This window comes from Anolis sagrei, chromosome 8 (genome assembly GCF_037176765.1).
Source record: "Anolis sagrei isolate rAnoSag1 chromosome 8, rAnoSag1.mat, whole genome shotgun sequence".
Lineage (NCBI taxonomy): Eukaryota > Metazoa > Chordata > Lepidosauria > Squamata > Dactyloidae > Anolis > Anolis sagrei.
In genome coordinates, this window is record NC_090028.1 from 4,952,904 (window position 1) to 4,973,026 (window position 20,123).

The window sequence follows — 20,123 nt, forward strand, 5'->3', positions numbered from 1 at the left end:
GCAAGAGAGAAAGAGAGAAAGAGAGAGAAAGGAAGGGAGGGACGGAAAAAGAAAGGAACAAACAGGCAAAGAAGGGAGGAAGAGAGTGAGATAGGAAGGAAGGAGGGAAGAAGGGGCAAAGAGAAAGGAAGAGAGAGAGAGAAAGGAAGAAAAGGGTAGAGGAATAAAGAAGGGGCAAAGAAGGGGCAAAGAAGGGAGGGAAGAGAACGAGAGAGGGGGAAATAAGGAATAAAGAAAGGACAAAGAAGGGGCAAAGAGAGAGTGAGAGAGAAAACAAGGAAGGAATGAGAAAAGAAGGGAAAAAGGGGGTAAAGAAGGTAGGGAAGAGAGAGACATAGAGAAAGAGAGGAAGGGAGGAAAGAAGAAAAGAAGGAAAGAAAGAGAAAAGGGAATGAAAAAGTGGCAAAGAAGGGAGGGAAAAGATAAAGAAACAGAGAGAGAGAAAGGGAGGGAGGGAGGAAGGGAAAAAGAAGGGAATGAACAGGCAAAGAAGGGAGGAAGAGTGAGATAGATAGAAAGGAAGGAATAAGGGGCAAAGAAGGAAAGGAAGAGAGAGAAAAGAGATGGGAGGGAGGGAGGGAGGGAGGGAGGGAGGGAGGGAGGGAGGGAAGGAAGGAAGGAAGGAAGGAAGGAAGGAAGGAAGGAAGGAAGGAAGGAAGGAAGGAAGGGCTTGCACGCAGCTCTTTCTTACCAGCTGCAATGGGTTTCTTGGCAAAAGAAAGTCTGAGCTGGCTTGAGGATCCCACTTCAAAATTTGGTTTTTTTCCTTCCATCTGAACAGAGAGGAGCTCCTCGCCCTGCAAACCCAGGCGCTCCTGGATGGACCGGGCTTGCTCTGACGTCAAAGTCTCCTTCTGGAGCTGGAATGCAAGACAAGGCAAAACAAAGCAGAGTATTTATTTATTTATTTATTATTATTATTTATTTTGAGGTTTTATATACCGACCCTCTCACCTTCAAAGAGGGATTCGGACCGGTTCACAACATGTGTTAACATACAAAAAAATATACAATAACAACACAATGCCACTTCATTACACGATTAAAATATCAGCACCATACACATTAAAACATTATCATCCCAGTTAAAAGAGCCAAATCGTCCGACACCATCACAATCCCATTCATCATCCTCCTTTCATGTGGGCAAATAATTAAATCAGTTGTCAAATGCCACGTTCCACGACCAGGTCTTTGTTAATTTCCTGAACGTCATGAGGGAGGGGGCAGTTCTGATCTCTAATGGCAGGGAATTCCAAAGTCGAGGGGCCACCATCGAGAAGGCCCTGTCCCTCGTCCCCACCAGCCGTGCTTGTGCAGGTGGAGGGACCGAGAGCAGGGCCCCTCCAGACGATCTTAATGGTCTTGATGGTTCGTAGGGGAGAATACATTCGGAGAGGTAAACAGGGCCGGAGTCGTTTAGGGCTTTATAGGTTAACACCAGCACTTTGAATTGTGCTCGGAAACTAATCGGCAGCCAGTGGAGCTGGTGAAACAGCGGAGTGGTGTGCTCCCTGTACCCAGCACCCGTTAGTAATCTGGCTGCCGCACGTTGTACTTGCTGCAGCTTCCGGGCAGTCTTCAGAGGCAACCCCACGTAGAGAGCGTTGCAGTAGTCTAAGCAGGATGTAACCAAAGCGTGTACTACCGTGGCCAAGTCAGCCTTCCCAAGGTACGGACGCAGCTGGCGCACAAGTTTTAATTGTGCAAAAGCTCCCCTGACCACCGCCGAAACCTGGGGTTCCAGGCTCAGAGTAGCATCAGCTTTATTTATATCTCCTCTCTCCCCCCAAAACTAGGACTCAAGGAGGCTTACAAATAACAGGAGGTGAAATGAAGTAAAAGAATTTTAAAAGGATCACCATTAATATGAGACTTAGCTGCTAGCAAAACTAAAAAAAAATGTTTGAAAAACAAAATAATGTTACAGAGCCGCTATTACTATTATTATTGGCATTAAAAATAAACAGTTAAACCCCTTAAACCAGTGTTTCTCAACCTGGGGGTCTGGACCCCTGGAGGGGTCGTGAAGGGGTGTCGGAGGGGTCGCCAAAGACCATCAGGAAACACAGTATTTTCTATTGGTCATGGGGATCTCTGTGTGGGAAGTTTGGCGCAATTCTATCATTGGTGGGGTTCAGAACGCTCCTTGATTGTAGGTGAACTATAAATCTCAGCAGTGACAACTCCCAAATGTCAAGGTCTATTTTCCCTAAACTCCACCAGTGTTCCCATTTGGGCATATGGAGTATTTGTGCCAAGTTTGGTCCAGATCCTTCATTGTTTGAGTCCACAGTACTCTCTGGATGTAGGTGAACTACAACTCCAAAACTCAAGGTCAGTGCCCACCAAACTTTCCCAGTATTTTCTGTTGATCATGGGAGTTCTGTGTGCCAAGTTTGGTTCAATTCTATCATTGCTGGGGTTCAGAATGCTCTTTCATTGTAGGTGAACTATAAATCCCAGCAGTGACAACTCCCAAATGTCAAGGTCTATTTTCCCTAAACTCCACCAGTGTTCCCATTTGGGCATATGGAGTATTTGTGCCAAGTTTGGTCCAGATCCTTCATTGTTTGAGTCCACAGTACTCTCTGGATGTAGGTGAACTACAACTCCAAAACTCAAGGTCAGTGCCCACCAAACTTTCCCAGTATTTTCTGTTGATCATGGGAGTTCTGTGTGCCAAGTTTGGTTCAATTCTATCATTGCTGGGGTTCAGAATGCTCTTTCATTGTAGGTGAACTATAAATCCCAGCAGTGACAACTCCCAAATGTCAAGGTCTATTTTCCCTAAACTCCACCAGTGTTCCCATTTGGGCATATGGAGTATTTGTGCCAAGTTTGGTCCAGATCCTTCATTGTTTGAGTCCACAGTACTCTCTGGATGTAGGTGAACTACAACTCCAAAACTCAAGGTCAGTGCCCACCAAACTCTCCCAGTATTTTCTGTTGATCATGGGAGTTCTGTGTGCCAAGTTTGGTTCAATTCCATCGTTGGTGGAGTTCAGAATGCTCTTTCATTGTAGGTGAACTATAAATCCCAGCACCTACAACTCCCAAATGACAAAATCAAACCCCCAACTCCACCAGTATTCAAATTTGGGTGTATTGGTGCCAAATTTGGTCCAGTGAATGAAATTACACCCTACAGATCAGATATTTACATTATGATTCATAACAGTAGCGAAATTAGTTATTAAATAGCAACAAAAATAATTTTATGGTTGGGGGGGTCACCACAACATGAGGAACCATATTAAGGGGTCATGGCATTCGGAAGGTTGAGAACTACTGCCTTAAACGGATTAAAAACCTATGATTTCCCCACATATGAATAATATGTTTGCTATAGTTGTATGCTTTCTACACTGCCATGTAATCCAGATTATCAAAGCAAACAATTCACATTACCTGCTTTGAATTGGGTTATATGAGTCTACACAGTTCAAAGCTGATAATCTGGATTTTATATGGCAGTGCAGAAGGTTCCTAAATCCTCCCATGGGCTTTTCCCATTAGTTTTAAAATTTCTTATTATTTGCTTCAAGGGTTGTTTTTTTTTTGGTAAAGTATCTTAAGTAAGTGCCCTTCTTGGACACAATCTATATAAGATTTAAAATCCAAACACATACCTCCTTTACGTCTATTAAGCCAGAGAGGGTCAAAGCTGCAGGTAGCTTGGCTCTTGCCTTGAGTTTGTTGCTGTTAACTGGAAGAGAGAACATGAAGTCAAAACCCAATATGAACTATAGGATTTATTTATTTATCGTGTCAGGAGCAAAACAAACAGTTGTATTGCATTTTTAACAAACAAACAAACAAAACACAAAGTTTGCAAGCTTAGTAGTTGATTAGATGTCCTTTGACCAGTATCTGGCCACTTGGAGTGTCTCTGGTGTTGCCGCAAGGAGGTCCTCCATTGTGCATGTGGCAGGGCTCAGGTTGCATTGCAGCAAGTGGTCAGTGGTTTGCTCTTCTCCACACTCGCATGTCGAGGATTCCACTTTGTGGCCCCATTTCTTCAGGTTGTCTCTGCATCTTGTGGTGCCAGAGCGCAGTCTGTTCAGCGCCTTCCAAGTCACCCAGTCCTCTGTGTGCCCAGGGGGGAGTCTCTCATTTGGTATCAGCCATTGATTGAGTTTCTGGGTTTTAGCCTGCCACTTTTGGACTCTCGCTTGCTGAGGTGTTCCAGCGAGTGTCTCTGTAGATCTTAGAAAACTATTTCTTGATTTCAGTCGTTGATGTGCTGGCTGATACCCAAACAGGGGATGAGCTGGAGATGTCTCTGCCTTGGTCCTTTCACGATTGGTTGCTACTTCCTGGCAGATGTCAAGTGGTGCAATACCGGCTAAACAGTGTAATTTCTCCAGTGGTGTAGGGCGCAGACACCCCGTGATAATGCGGCATGTCTCATTAAGAGCCACATCCACTGTTTTAGTGTGGTGAGATGTGTTCCACACTGGGCATGCGTACTCAGCAGCAGAGTAGCAAAGTGCAAGGGCAGATGTCTTCACTGTGTCTGGTTGTGATCCCCAGGTTGTGCCAGTCAGCTTTCGTATTATGTTGTTTCTAGCACCCACTTTTTGTTTGATGTTCAGGGAGTGCTTCTTGTAGGTCAGAGCATGGTCCAAAGTGACTCCAAGGTATTTGGGTGTGTTGCAATGCTTCAGTGGGATTCCTTTCTCCCCAGGTAATCCTCAGAGCTCTGGATGCTTGTCTGTTCTTAAGGTGAAAGGCACATGTCTGTGTTTTAGATGGATTAGGGTTCAGCTGGTTTTCCCTGTAATAGGCAGTTAGAGCACCTAGAGCTTCGGAGAGCTTCTGTTCAACCATCTCAAAGCTCCTTGCTTGAGCGGTGATGGCACGATCATCAGCATAGATGAAGCTTTCTGTCCCTTCTGTCCCTGACTCCCAGGTATTTGGGTGTGCTGTGACTAGAAAAGCCAATTTGAAGTATAGGAGAAGAGGCTCAAATCACGGAAAACAGTTCCTGAAGTTTGATTTTTGATAGAAATGGTCAACTAATCCCCATAAGCAGGATAATAGAAAAGATGGGAAATAAAAATTGGATTAAAGTACAGTGCCGGGTACCCAAGCTAGTTCCAAATAAAATGGGGGAAACTAATGGGATTTGCTAGATAAATATGAAATGTAGGAATCAAGCAAGAGGAAATGAGTCAACACAGTCCAGTTTCAGTAATATTAAGTGGGACCTTTTCAGCAATTGCCTGTATTTACTCAAAAGGAAGAGAGGGGTTATAAATGTAATTTTAATTTAACTTTATATCTGAATACTAATATTTGAGGGATTTTTTCCAATTTTTTTGTATTGGTTTTGTTTTAAATTGTGATTAGATTGAATCCAGCTCTCTGGATTCAAACCGCTGACCTTTTGGTCAGCAGTCCTGCTGACACAATGTTTTAACCCATCACACCATCACTATGATGATGATGATAATTCAGAATTAATACAACTATTAATTTTACCATCCTGTGGGAGGCTTCTCTCCTGTCCCCACATGGGAAGCTGGAGCTGACAGACAGGAGCTCATCCAACTCCCTGGATTCAAACCGCTGACCTTTTGGTCAGCAGTCCAGTTGGCACAACATTATTATAACGATAATAATAATAGTAATAATAATAATTCAGAATTAATACAACTATTAATTTCATCATCCTGTGGGAGGCTTATCTCCTGTCCCCACATGGGAAGCTGGAGCTGACAGACGGGAGCTCATCCCGCTCCCTGGATTCAATCTGCTGACCTTTCGGTCAGCAGTCCTGCTGGCACAATGTTTTAACCCATCAGACCATCATTATTATAATGATGATAATAATAATATTTCAGAATTAATACAACGATTAATTTCATCATCCTGTGGGAGGCTTCTCTCCTGTCCACACATGGGAAGCTGGAGCTGACAGACAGGAGCTCATCCAGCCCCCTGGATTCAAACCGCCGATCTTTCTGTCAGCAGTCCAGTTGGCACAATGGTTTAACCCACCACACCATCATTATTATAATGATAATAATAATAATTCAGAATTAATACAACTATTAATTTTACCATGCTGTGAGAGGCTTTTCTCCTGTCTCTGCATGGGAAGCTGGAGCTGACAGACAGGAGCTCATCCTGCTCCCTGGATTCAAACCGCCAACCTTTCGGTCAGCAGTCCAGTCGGCACAATGTTTTAATCCATCACATCATCATTATTATAATGATAATAATAATATTTCAGAATTAATACAACTATAGGTCGGAGTGAATATCGGTTAAGTTAAAATACCATATTTTCCAGAAAATAAGACCTAGGAATTGTGCTTAAATGTCATTTCATTATCAGTAATATTGCAAAAACATGGGGAAAGTATATTAAACTGCAAAAAAAAAAAATTCTTTGCAGAAAGGACACCTCGCAGCACATCTAGTTTTTCAATAATGATCTCATTGAGTCTCAACCAATTGAATATAATTTATGGTAGCCTCAAAAATGAAGTTTCTGGAGTAGAATTACTGCTTTCACAGTAAAGACAGCACAATGAAACAGAAAATAACACTTCCAAACCAGGAAGAGATTTCTTTTTTCAAATTTTGTTACGTAGTGCAATTCCATAGCATTGAGCCATGGCAATGAAGGGTCAATTCACCCAGATGGTGAAGCTGGGAGACGCCTGCTCGGACCCCTGGCCTTTGACCTGTGGGGTCCCGCAAGGCTCTATTCTGTCTCCTATGCTTTTCAACATCTACATGAAACCGCTAGGAGAGGTCATCCGGGGTTTTGGAGTTGGGTGCCATCTTTATGTGGATGATACACAACTCTACTACTCCTTTCCACCTAATTCCAAGGAGGCCTCTCGGGTGCTGGACGAGTGCCTGGCCGCTGTGTCGATCTGGATGAGGAGGAACAAGCTGAAGATCAATCCCGACAAGACAGAGGTCCTCCTGGTCGATCGCAAACCGGATCGGGGTATAGGGTGGCTACCTGTGTTGGACGGGGTTACACTCCCCCTGAAGCCACAGGTCCGCAGTTTGGGTGTCCTCCTGGATTCTTCGCTCACACTTGAGGCTCAGGTGTCGGCGGTATCTGGGAGGGCCTTTGCACAATTGAGACTTGTGCGCCAGCTGCGACCGTACCTCGCGAAGGCTGATCTGGCCGGGGTGGTCCATGCTTTGGTCACCTCTAGAATGGATTACTGCAATGTGCTCTACGTGGGGCTGCCCTTGAAGACGGCTCGGAAACTTCAATTGGTCCAGCGGGCAGCAGCTAGGATGCTAACTGGAGCTCATTATCAAGAGAGGTCTACCCCTCTGTTTAAGGAGCTCCACTGGCTGCCATTTATTTTCCGAGCCCAATTCAAGGTGCAGGTGCTCACCTACAAAGCCCTGAACGGGTTGGGACCACCCTACCTGCGTGACCGCATCTCCATCTACGAACCCACACGCTCGCTGCGGTCATCTGGGGAGGCCCTGCTCGTGATCCCACCTACGTCGCAAGCGCGCTTGGTGGGGACACGGGACAGGGCCTTCTCTGTGGCGGCCCCCCGACTCTGGAATGCCCTTCCAAAAGATCTTCGACAGGCAGTTTTCAGAAGGAATCTAAAAACTTGGCTGTTCCGATGTGCCTTCTCAGATTAGGAATCCCCATCCCAAGTCCTAGAAGCACTTTAGTACAATCAATATTACTGCACACCGCACTATTTAATCCTACGTTCCTCCTGCCATTTCAGCACTGTTAACCCCTGTACCCCATTGCGCCGGCCGGCCCAGTTTTAAAGTGTCTTGATGTATTGTCACTGTTGCTGTTATTTTGCTTAATTATTTTGATTTGCTTTGTTTATTGTTGTGTTATGTTCTACTGTATTGTGTTCTGAGGCTTCGGCCTGTGTAAGCCGCATCGAGTCCTTCGGGAGATGCTAGCGGGGTACAAATAAAGTTAATAATAATAATAATAATAATAATAATAATTCCTTACTCGTCTCTGTTGTCACCACTTCCTTCAGAAGCACCCGTCCTCCTGGCTTGAGGATCCGCGCTATTTCGGCCAGCACTTCCGTACTGTGCGCCGTTGAGCTGCCAGGCACCATGCCTGAGAGAATCACATCAAAACTGGACTCCTTATGAGATGCTGAAGAGATAAAAAAAAGCAGGGTATATATATTGCAGTCTTCCTCAACCTTCCTAATGCCACTACCCCTTAATCCAGTTCCTCATGTTGTGGTGACCCCCAACCATAACATTATTTTCGTTGCTACTTCATAACTGTAATTTTGCTACTGTTATGAATCATAATGTAAATATTTAATTATTATTATTATTATTTATTTATTTATGACATTTATATGCTGCTATTCTCACCTCGAAGGGGACTCAGAGCGGCTTACAAGATATATAAACATACAATATATTATACTAGCTGTCCCCTGCCACGCGTTGCTGTGGCCCACATGGGGGTTCTGTGTGGGAGGTTTGGCCCAATTCTATCGTTGGTGGGGTTCAGAATGCTCTGTGATTGTAGGTGAACTATAAATCCCAGCAACTACAACTCCCAAATGTCAAGATTCTATTTTCCCCAAACTCCACCAGTGTTCACATTTGGGCATACTGAGTATCCGTGTAGAATTTGGTCCAGATCCATCATTGTTTGAGTCCACAGTGCTCTCTTGATGTAGGTGAACTATTGGTCTTGGGAGTCCTGTGTGCCAAGTTTGGTTCAATACCATCGCTGGTGGCGTTCAGAATGCTCTTTGATTGTAGGTGAACTATAAATCCCAGCAACTGCAATTCTCAAATATCAAGGTCTATTTTCCCCAAACTCCACCAGTGTTTACATTTAGGCATATTGAATATTTACGCCAAGTTTGGTCCAGATCCATCATTGTTTGAGTCCACAGTGCTCTCTGGATGTAGGTGAACTACAGCTCCCAAACTCAAAGTCAATGCCCACCAACCCCTCCAATATTTTCTATTGGTCTTGAGAGTTCTGTGTGCCAAGTTTGGTTCAATTCCATCGCTGGTGGAGTTCAGAATGCTCTTTGATTGTAGGTGAACTATAAATCCCAGCTACTACAATTCCCAAATGTCAAGGTCTATTTTCCCCAAACTCTACCATTGTTCACATTTGGGCATATTGAGTATTCGTGTAGAGTTTGGTCCAGATCTATCATTGTTTGAGTCCACAGTGCTCTCTAGATGTAGGTGAACTACAACTCCAAAACCAAAGGACACTGCCCACCAAACTCTTCCAGTATTTTCTGTTGGTCATGTGAGTTCTGCGTGCCAAGTTTGGTTCAATTCCATCATTGATGGAGTTCAGAATGCTCTTTGATTGTAAGTGAACTATAAATCCCAGCAACTACAACTCCCAAATGACAAAATTATAATTTTTTGAGTGATGGTCACTCCTTGTGTTGTGAGACGTATTGTTGCCAAATTTGGTGTGATTTCGTTCATTGGTTCTTTTGTTTTTAAGGTACTCATTATGCACAGAACGTTTTTATATATATAGATTATTAGCATAGTATAATATCAGTATTAAATGTTACTATATTGTAGTATATCATTATATTGTAATATTATTAGTAATATTACATGTAATATAAATAAATAATTAATATCACATTATTAGCAGTAGTATTATTATAATAAAATAATAATAATAATAATAAATAAATAATAATAATAATAATATCAATACATCAATACAGTAAACACAATATAAACACATTATTATATTGCATTGCATTATAATATTATAAATATTATATGTATATACAATATATTATATTACATTATATTATAAATAGCTGATATGCAGAATGTATTTTCATTCACTGGGTCAAATTTGGCACAAATACCTGATATGCCCAAATTTGAATAGTGCTGGGGTTGTGGGGGGATTGATTTTGTCATTTGGGAGTTGTAGTAGATGGGATTTATAGTTCACCTACAATCAAAGAGCATTCTGAACTCCACCAGTGATGGAATTGAACCAAACTTGGCACAAAGAACTCCCACAACCAATAGAAAATATTGGAAGGGTTGGTGGGCATTGACTTTGAGTTTGGGAGTTGTAGTTCACCTACAACCAGAGAGCGCTGTGGACTCACACATTGATGGATCTGGACCAAACTTGGCACGAATATTCAATATGCCCAAATATGAACACTGGTGGAGTTTGGGGAAAATAGAATTTGACATTTGGGAGTTGCAGTTGCTGGGATTTATAGTTCACCTACAATCAAAGAGCATTCGGAACTCCACCGGTGATGGAATTGAACCAAACTTGGCTCAAAGAACTCCAAAGACCAATAGTAAATACTGGAAGGGTTGGTGGGCAGTGGCCTTGAGTTTGGGAGTTGTAGTTCACCTACAACCAGAGAGCACTGTGGACTTAAACAATGATGGATCTGGACCAAACTTGGCACGAATACTCAATATGCCCAAATATGAACACTGGTGGAGTTTGGGGAAAATAGAATTTGATATTTGGGAGTTGCAGTTGCTGGAATTTATAGTTCACCTACAATCAAAGAGCATTCGGAACTCCACCGCTGATGGAATTGAAGCAAACTTGGCACAAAGAACTCCCACAACCAATAGAAAATATTGGAAGGGTTGATGGGCATTGACTTTGAGTTTGGGAGTTGTAGTTCACCTACAACCAGAGAGCACTATGAACTACAACAATGATGCATCTGGACCAAACTTGGCATAAATATTCAATATGCTCAAATATGAACACTGGTGGAGTTTGGGGAAAATAGAATCTTGACATTTGGGAGTTGTAGTAGCTGGGATTTATAGTTCACCTACAATCAAAGAGCATTCTGAACTCCACCAGCGATGGAATTGAACCAAACTTGGCTCAAAGAACTCCAAAGACCAATAGTAAATACTGGAAGGGTTGGTGGGCAGTGGCCTTGAGTTTGGGAGTTGTAGTTCACCTACATCCAGAGAGCATTGTGGACTCAAACAATTCTGGATCTGGACCAAACTTGGCACAAATATTCAATATGCCCAAATATGAACACTGGTGGGGTTTGGGGAAAATAGACCTTGTCATTTGGAAGTTGTAGTTGCTGGGATTTATAGTTCCCCTACAATCACAGAGCATTCTGAACTCCACCAACGATGGAATTGAACCAAACTTGGCACAAAGAACTCCAAGACCAAAAGAAAATATTGGAAGGGTTGGTGGGAATTGACTTTGAGTTTGGGAGTTGTCGTTCACCTACAACCAGAGAGCACTGTGGAGTTAAACAATGATGGATCTGGACCAAACTTGGCATGAATACTCAATATGCCCAAATATGAACACTGGTGGAGTTTGGGGAAAATTGAATTTGATATTTGAGAGTTGCAGTTGCTGGGATTTATAGTTCACCTACAATCAAAGAGCATTCGGAACTCCACCGGTGATGGAATTGAACCAAACTTGGCACAAAGAACTCCAAAGACCAATAGAAAATATTGGAAGCGTTAGTGGGCATTGACCTTGAGTTTGGGAGTTGTAGTTCACCTACATCCAGAGAGAACTGTGGACTCAAACAATGATGGATCTGGACCAAACCTGGCACAAATATTCAATATGCTCAAATATGAACACTGGTGGAGTTTGGGGAAAATTGAATTTGATATTTGAGAGTTGCAGTTCCTGGGATTTATAGTTCACCTACAATCAAAGAGCATTCGGAACTCCACCGGTGATGGAATTGAACCAAACTTGGCACAAAGAACTCCAAAGACCAATAGAAAATATTGGAAGGGTTGGTGGGCATTGACCTTTAGTTTGGGAGTTGTAGTTCACCTACAACCAGAGAGCACTGTGGACTTAAACAATGATGGATCTGGACCAAACTTGGCGTGAATACTCAATATGCCCAAATATGAACACTGGTGGAGTTTGGGGAAAATAGACCTTGACATTTGGAAGTTGTAGTTGCTGGGATTTATAGTTCCCCTACAATCAAAGAGCATTCTGAACTCCACCAGCGATGGAATTGAACCAAACTTGGCACAAATAACTCCCACAACCAATAGAAAATATTGGAAGGGTTTGGTGGGCATTGACCTTGAATTTGGGAGTTGTAATTCACCTATATCCAGTGAGCATTGTGGACTCAAACAATGATGGATCTGGACCAAACTTGGCATAAATATTCAATATGCCCAAATATGAACACTGGATGAGTTTGGGGAAAATAGAATTTGACATTTGGGAGTTGCAGTTGCTGGGATTTATAGTTCACCTACAATCAAAGAGCATTCGGAACTCCACCGGCGATGGAATTGAAGCAAACTTGGCACAAAGAACTCCCACAACCAATAGAAAATATTGGAAGGGTTGATGGGCATTGACTTTGAGTTTGGGAGTTGTAGTTCACCTACAACCAGAGAGCACTGTGGACTCAAACAATGATGGATCTGGACCAAACTTGGCATGAATACTCAATATGCCCAAATATGAACACTGGTGGAGTTTGGGGAAAATAGAATTTGATATTTGAGAGTTGCAGTTTCTGGGATTTATAGTTCACCTACAATCAAAGAATTTGAGTTGCAGTTGCTGGGATTTATAGTTCACCTACAATCAAAGAGGATTCTGAACCCCACCAACAACAGAACTGGGCCAAACTTGACACACAGAACCACCATGACCAATAGAAAATACTGGATGAATCCAAAATGAAAGGGAAGGACAGGCAGAGAGATCTTCAGCCTTCTCTGCCAAAAATATATGTTTTCTGATGGTCTCTGGCGATCCATCAGAAACCCCTCTCATGACCCCCAGGTTGGGAAACACTGGTATATAGGGAATCATTTTGCAATCTTTGCAGGATGTCATGAAATCAGGATAAATTAGGAAAAGATGCTGCCCAGGAGCAAACCCTCCCTCCATTTAGCATCATAATTATTTATGCCGCGCACAATATCAAATGCTTTGGAGCACTTACACTGCAGCAACTGGTTGACGTTTTCGACAGAGACATGGCCCTCGACTCCAACCGCCGCCTGGATGTTCTGCACAAGGGACTGGAGGGCTTCGGGGGGCGAATGGCTGTCCCAAACCACTGCCACTTGCTGCCCCATAGAGATCCCATATTCCGCCATGTTTATCACCAGACTGGAAGGGAATCAGAAAGAGCTGATTGAGAAAGAGCTGAAATTAAGTGCACAGAAAAGTGGTTTTCTGTGAGTGAGCAGATGGCGACTAACTGGATGGCATATGTTCTGTATAAGAAACTAGGGCTGATGTGGTCTATCCAATGCAATTATTATGTTTATATTATGTTTATATTGTTTAACTCTCGGTTTTGAGTGTATTTTATTTGATGTTCTGCCTTACTACTACACCTTACGGAAACTACATCTTACGGAAACTGCAGAAACTACATCTTACGGAAGCTACAGAAACTACATCTTAAGGAAACCACAACTGGACGAATTGATATCAAATTTGGACACAAGACACCTAACAACCCAATGTATGTCCTTCACTCAAAAAAAATGATTTTGTCATTTGGGAGTTGTAGTTGCTGGGATTTCTAGTTCAACTACAATCACAGAGCATTCTGAACCCCACCAACGATGGAATTGAACCAAACTTGGCACACAGTTCTCCCATGACCAACAGAAAATGCTGGAAGGGTTTGGTGGGCAGTGTCCTTTGATTTTGGAGTTGTAGTTCATCTCCATCCAGAGAGCACTGTGGACTCAAACAATGATGGATCTGGACCAAACTCTACACGAATACTCCATATGCCCAGATGTCAACACTGGTGGAGTTTGGGGGGAAAGAGACTTTGACATTTGGGAGTTGTAGTTACTGGGATTTATAGTTCACCTACAATCACAGAGCATTCTGAACCCCACCAACAATGGAATTGAACCAAACTTGGCACACAGTTCTCCCATGACCAACAGAAAATACTGGAAGGGTTTGGTGGGCATTGACTTTGAGTTTTGGAGTTGTAGTTCACTTACATCCAAAGATGACTGTGGACTCAAACCATGATGGATCTGGACCAAACTCTATGAGAATACTCAATATGCCCAAATGTGGAGTTTGGGGAAAATAGAATCTTGACATTTGGGAGTTGTAGTTGCTGGGATTTATAATTCACCTACAGTCAAAGAGCATTCTGAACCCCACCAACGATAAAATTGGGCCAATCCGCCCACACAGAACCCCCATGTGGGCCACAGCAACATGTGGCAGGGGACGGCTAGTATTAAATAAAATTGCTTAGGAAAGATGGTTTACATTTAGAGCACATAAATGTCTACCCAAGCAGGAAACTAGTTTTTTGCCACACCAGTGTTGATGCAACTATACCAAGAATGATAGAAAACAGGACTATAGTATCTTTTATCTCATCTGAACACATTTATAAACAACTGATCCTTAGAAGACTCCTCCTTTCCCTGAATGGTAAAGATAAGATATTTTTTTAAGGCCTAGCAATAGTGCTTTCTGCTGGATGCTTGCACATGTTTAAAAATGCAGCATTACATGCCACATAATGTGACTGCTGCATTTCAAGGCATGGTTCATTGCCTCCTCATATCCATAAAATGCATCCTGGAAAGAAGTGTCGAGTGGAGTGCCATCAGCAGGGTTCCCCCCTGGGCCCGGTCCTGTTCAACATCTTTATTAATGAGTTAGATGAAGGGTTAGAAGGCACGATCATCAAGTTTGCAGACGACACCAAATTGGGAGGGAGAGCCAAGAGTCCAGAGGACAGGAGCAGGATTCAAAACGATCTTGACAGATTAGAGAGATGATGGGCCAAAACTAACAAAATGAAGTTCAACAGGGACAAATGCAAGATACTCCACTTAGGCAGGAAAAACGAAATGCAAAGATACAGAAAGGGGGACGATGCCTGGCTCGAGAGCAGTACGTGTGAAAAAGATCTGGGAGTCCTCGTGGACAGCAAGTTAAACATGAGCCAACAATGTGATGTGGCGGCAAAAAAGCCAATGGGATTTTGGCCTGCATCAATAGGAGCATAGTGTCTAGATCCAGGGAAGTAATGCTCCCCATGCTCTATTCCGCTTTGGTTAGACCACACCTGGAATATTGTGTCCAGTTCTGGGCACCACAATTCAAGAGAGATATTGACAAGCTGGAATGTGTCCAGAGGAGGGCGACTAAAATGATCAAGGTTCTGGAGAACAAGCCCTATGAGGAGCGGCTTAAGGAGCTGGGCATGATGCTTGCCATAGATGCAGGCGAAACGTCAGGAGAATGCTTCTGAAACGTGGCCATAGAGCCCGGAAAACTCACAGCAACCCAGATTTTAAAAGGATCACCATGAAAAAGGGATTTAGCTGCTAGAAAAACTAAACACAGTTTGAAAAATACAAATAAAATGTTAAAGAGCTATTATTATTATTATTATTATTATATATCTTTCAAGAGAGATATTGACAAGCTGGAATGTGTCCAGAGGAGGGCGACTAAAATGATCAAGGGTCTGGAGAACAAGCCCTATGAGGAGCGGCTTAAGGAACTGGGCCTGTTTAGCCTGAAGAAGAGAAGGCTGAGAGGAGATATGATAGCCATGTATAAATATGTGAGAGGAAGCCACAGGGAGGAGGAGGGAGCAAGCTTGTTTTCTGCTTCCTTGGAGACTAGGACGCAATGGAAGAATGGCTTCAAACTACAAGAGAGGAGATTCCATCTGAACATGAGGAAGAACTTCCTGACTGTGAGAGCCGTTCAGCAGTGGAACTCTCTGCCCCGGTGTGTGGTGGAGGCTCCTTCTTTGGAAGCTTTTAAACAGAGGCTGGATGGCCATCTGTCAGGGGTGATTTGAATGCAATATTCCTGCTTCTTGGCAGAATGGGGTTGGACTGGATGGCCCAGGAGGTCTCTTCCAACTCTTTGATTCTGTGATGAAGAAGAGTAACACACCTAGGCTACGAGATTTAGATTGCATCGTCGGCTCATAAAGCAGGGCAAGCAAAACTATGTAACAAAAATTGAAAAAGAAGTCTGTTCCTGGTTTGAATAGCAGTTCGAAAACATGCAAATGTGAGTAGATCAATAGGTACCGCACCGGCAGGAAGGTAACGGTGCTCCATGCAGTCATGCCGGCCACATGACCTTGGAGGTGTCTACGGACAACGCCGGCTCTTCGGCTTAGAAATGGAGATGAGCACCACCCCCCAGAGTCAGACATGACTGGACTTAATGTCAGGGGACTACCTTTACCTTTACCTCCTGGTTTGAAAGTCTAATTTCCTGTTTTATTGTGCAATTGGAGGATTGACAACTGTCTGCATGTTTTGGACATTCTAGTTTGCAGCCGTTGGGGGAGGAAAGGAGCCATGGTCAGATCACATGTGTCTCTTTGCCTTTAAGTCACTTGTAAACATATACTGATGCCATCAATGTATAAGATTCGTATAAGATATGAGCCCCGTTCATGGAAAGGAATTTGCATCTAATGTAAAAACAAAATCTCTGCAGGTTAAAAACAAAAGCAGGCAAGGCATATGTTTCAACTAGCTGAAGCAAACAATAATTATGGGGAGGAAAGATATAATTAAATCCAATGATTCGGGGATTTAAGTTGTTAGAGAAATTACATTTTTAACAACAGAGTTCCAGAATGTACTAGCAAAATATAGTCAGATATCCCAGGTTGCAAACTTTTTGTATTTTGGAAGCCAATGTCCAAAAATATAACGTCTCAAAGCTTTGAGGAAAGCCAGCCCCCATAACAATAACAATAATGTGTTGTCAAAGGCTTTCGTGGCTGGAATCACTGGGTTGCTGTGAATTTTCCGGGCTGTCTGGCCATGTTCTAGAGCAGTGTTTCTCAACCTTCCTAATGCAGTGACCCCTTAATACAGTTTCTCAGGTTGTGGTGACCCCCAACCATAAGATTATTTTAATTGCTACTTCATAACTGTAATTTTGCTACTGTTATGAATTGTAATGGAAATTGTATTACAATATTATATTGTTATAATTATATAAATATATAATAAACTATATTACACATCATATACATATTATTGTATATTCTATTATATATATATTCAATTAAATTGTATTACCATATTATATTGTTATAATTATATATATATATATATTAAACTATATTGAAGATCTATATATATTGCATTATATTGTTAAAATTATATATATAATAAACTATGTTGAAGATCTATATAATATTCTATTATATACATCTTCAATTAAATTGTATTACAATATTACATTGTTAGAATATAATATTTTAACAATATAATTGAAGATGTATATAATATTCTATTATATACATCTTCAACTAAATTGTATTACAATATTATATTGTTATAATTATGTATTATATATAAAATAAATGATATTACACATCTTATATATATTATTATATATTCTATTATATATATATTCAATTAAATTGTATTACATATTATATTGTTATAATTATATTATATTTATAAAAAAATAAACTATATTACACATATCTATAATATTATTATATATTCTATTATATATATATTCAATTAAATTGTATTACCATATTATATTGTTATAATTATATTATATTTATATATAAAAAACTATATTACACATCAAATATATATATATTCTCTCTCTCCCTCTTTATATATATTCAATTAAATTGTATTACAATATTACATATATATAAAATAAACTATATTACACATCATATATATGAGTCCCCCTAGGGGTGAGAGAAGCGGTATATAAATACTGTTAATAAATAAATATAATGTTATTATATATTCTATTATATATATTCAATTAAATTGTATTACAATAGTATAGTTATAATTTTTATATATATATATATATATAATAAACTATATTACACATCATATTAATAATATTATTATATAGTCTGTTATATATATTCAATTAAATTGTATTATAATATTATGTTATAATTATTATATAATAAACTATATTACATATCATATATATAATATTATTATATATTCTGTTATATAGATCTTCAATTAAATTGTATTACAATATCATATTGTTATAATTATATAGTTATTATATTCAATTAAATTGTATTACAATGCTGAGTATGCATGCCCAGTGTGGAACACATCTCATCACACTAAAACAGTGGATGTGGCTCTTAATGAGACATGCCGCATTATCACGGGGTGTCTGCGACCCACACCACTGGAGAAATTACACTGCTTAGCCGGTATTGCACCACCTGACATCCGCCGGGAAGTAGCAGCCAATAGTGAAAGGACCAAGGCAGAGACATCTCCAGCTCATCCCCTGTTTGGGTATCAGCCAGCACGTCAACGACTTAAATCAAGACATAGCTTTCTTAGAACTACAGAGACACTCGCTGGAACACCCCAGCAAGCGAGAGTCCAAAAGTGGCAGGCCCAAACCCAGCACCTCAATTCATGGGTGATACCAGATGAGAGACTCCCCCCTGGGCACTCAGAAGACTGGGCGACTTGGAAGGCGCTGAACAGATTGCGCTCTGGCACCACGAGATGCAGAGCCAATCTTAAGAAATGGGGCTACAGGGTGGAATCCTCGGCATGCGAGTGCGGAGAAGAACAAACCACTGACCACCTGCTGCAATGCACCCTGAGCCCTGCCACATGCACGATGGAGGACCTTCTTGCGGCAACCCCAGAGGCACTCCAAGTGGCCAGATACTGGTCAAAGGACATTTAACCAAATACCAAATTTACAAAATCTGTGTGGTTTTTTTTTCTTTTTTTTCTTTTTCATTTTAATCTCTGTGTTTGTTTTGCTCTGTTAGAATTGTAAAACAATGGTTGCTGATGACACGATAAATAAATAAATAAATACAATATTATATTGTTATAATTATATATATAATAGACTATATTACACACCATATACATATTATTTTATATTCTATTATATATATTCAATTAAATTGTACTATAATATTATATTGTTATAATTATATATATATATATATATATATATATATAAATTAAACTATAATACAAATCATATATATAATGGTATTATATATTCTATTATATATATTCAATTAAATTGTATTACAATATTATATTGTTGTATAATATAGTTTATTGAAGTATATATAGTTGAATATATAGTTATATTGTAATAAAATTTAGTTGAATATATATATTCTATTATATATATATATATATATATATTCAACTAAATTGTATTACAATATTATATTGTTATTATTATATTATATAAATATAAAATGAACTACATTACACATCATATATATAATATTATTTTATATTCTATATATATATTCAATTAAATTGTATTACAGTATTATATTCTTTTAATTATATATATTATATTTAATTCTATATTCACTTACATTATATTACAATGCTATATCGTTTTAATTATAATTATATATTATATTATATATAATTCTATATTCACTTACATTATATTACAATAATATATTATTATAATTCTATATTCACTTACATTATATTACAACACTATAGTTATAATTATATATTGTATCATATATAATTCGACATTCAATTACATTATATTACAATACTATAATGTTATAATTCTATATATTATATCATATATAATTCTATATTCACTTACATTATATTACAATAATATATTGCTATAATTCTATATATTATATAGAATTCTATATTACAATACTATATTGTTATAATTATTTATTCACTTATTTAATGGATATTGTGTCAATATCAACCAGACAATTGTATTACATTTTAAACAAATTTTTCAACAAAGAGACAAAACAGAGTTTGCAAGCTTGGTAGTTGATTATATTATATTATAATAATATTATATATAATTCTACTATTATTGTTAAAATTATATTATATATAATGTTATACATAATTGTATTATTATTCTTATTATTCCCCTTCCCACATTCAAAGTGACGCCCAATTTCAAAAAAATTACAAACACAGAAAGATAAATATGGAAATAAAGGTGAAATGCCTCAGAAGGAACCTTTCCTCCTCCGTCCTGGCGTCTCTCTCACCTTTTCCTCTTTGTCGCCTCTTCCTCGGCGACGCCTTTAGACGTAATTATGAGCGACGACGTCAAACTCCGCCCCTTTTGCCCTTTCCAAAGA

At 39.9% G+C, this 20,123-nt stretch overlaps 1 protein-coding gene across 1 annotated transcript in view; it reads right to left on the reverse strand.

Moving 5' to 3' along the window:
* Positions 1–20,111, reverse strand: part of CIAPIN1 (cytokine induced apoptosis inhibitor 1) — a 31,753-nt gene extending 11,642 nt beyond the window's left edge. The window contains exons 1-5 of the mRNA XM_067470979.1: positions 20,031–20,111; positions 12,957–13,126; positions 7,976–8,128; positions 3,633–3,709; positions 692–860 (exon numbers count right to left, since the gene is read on the reverse strand). Coding sequence (XP_067327080.1) covers positions 692–860; positions 3,633–3,709; positions 7,976–8,128; positions 12,957–13,113 — 556 coding nt within the window. The 5' untranslated portion in view covers positions 13,114–13,126; positions 20,031–20,111. The remainder of the gene's footprint in view (positions 1–691; positions 861–3,632; positions 3,710–7,975; positions 8,129–12,956; positions 13,127–20,030) is intronic.
* Between the last annotated feature and the right edge of the window lie 12 nt (positions 20,112–20,123).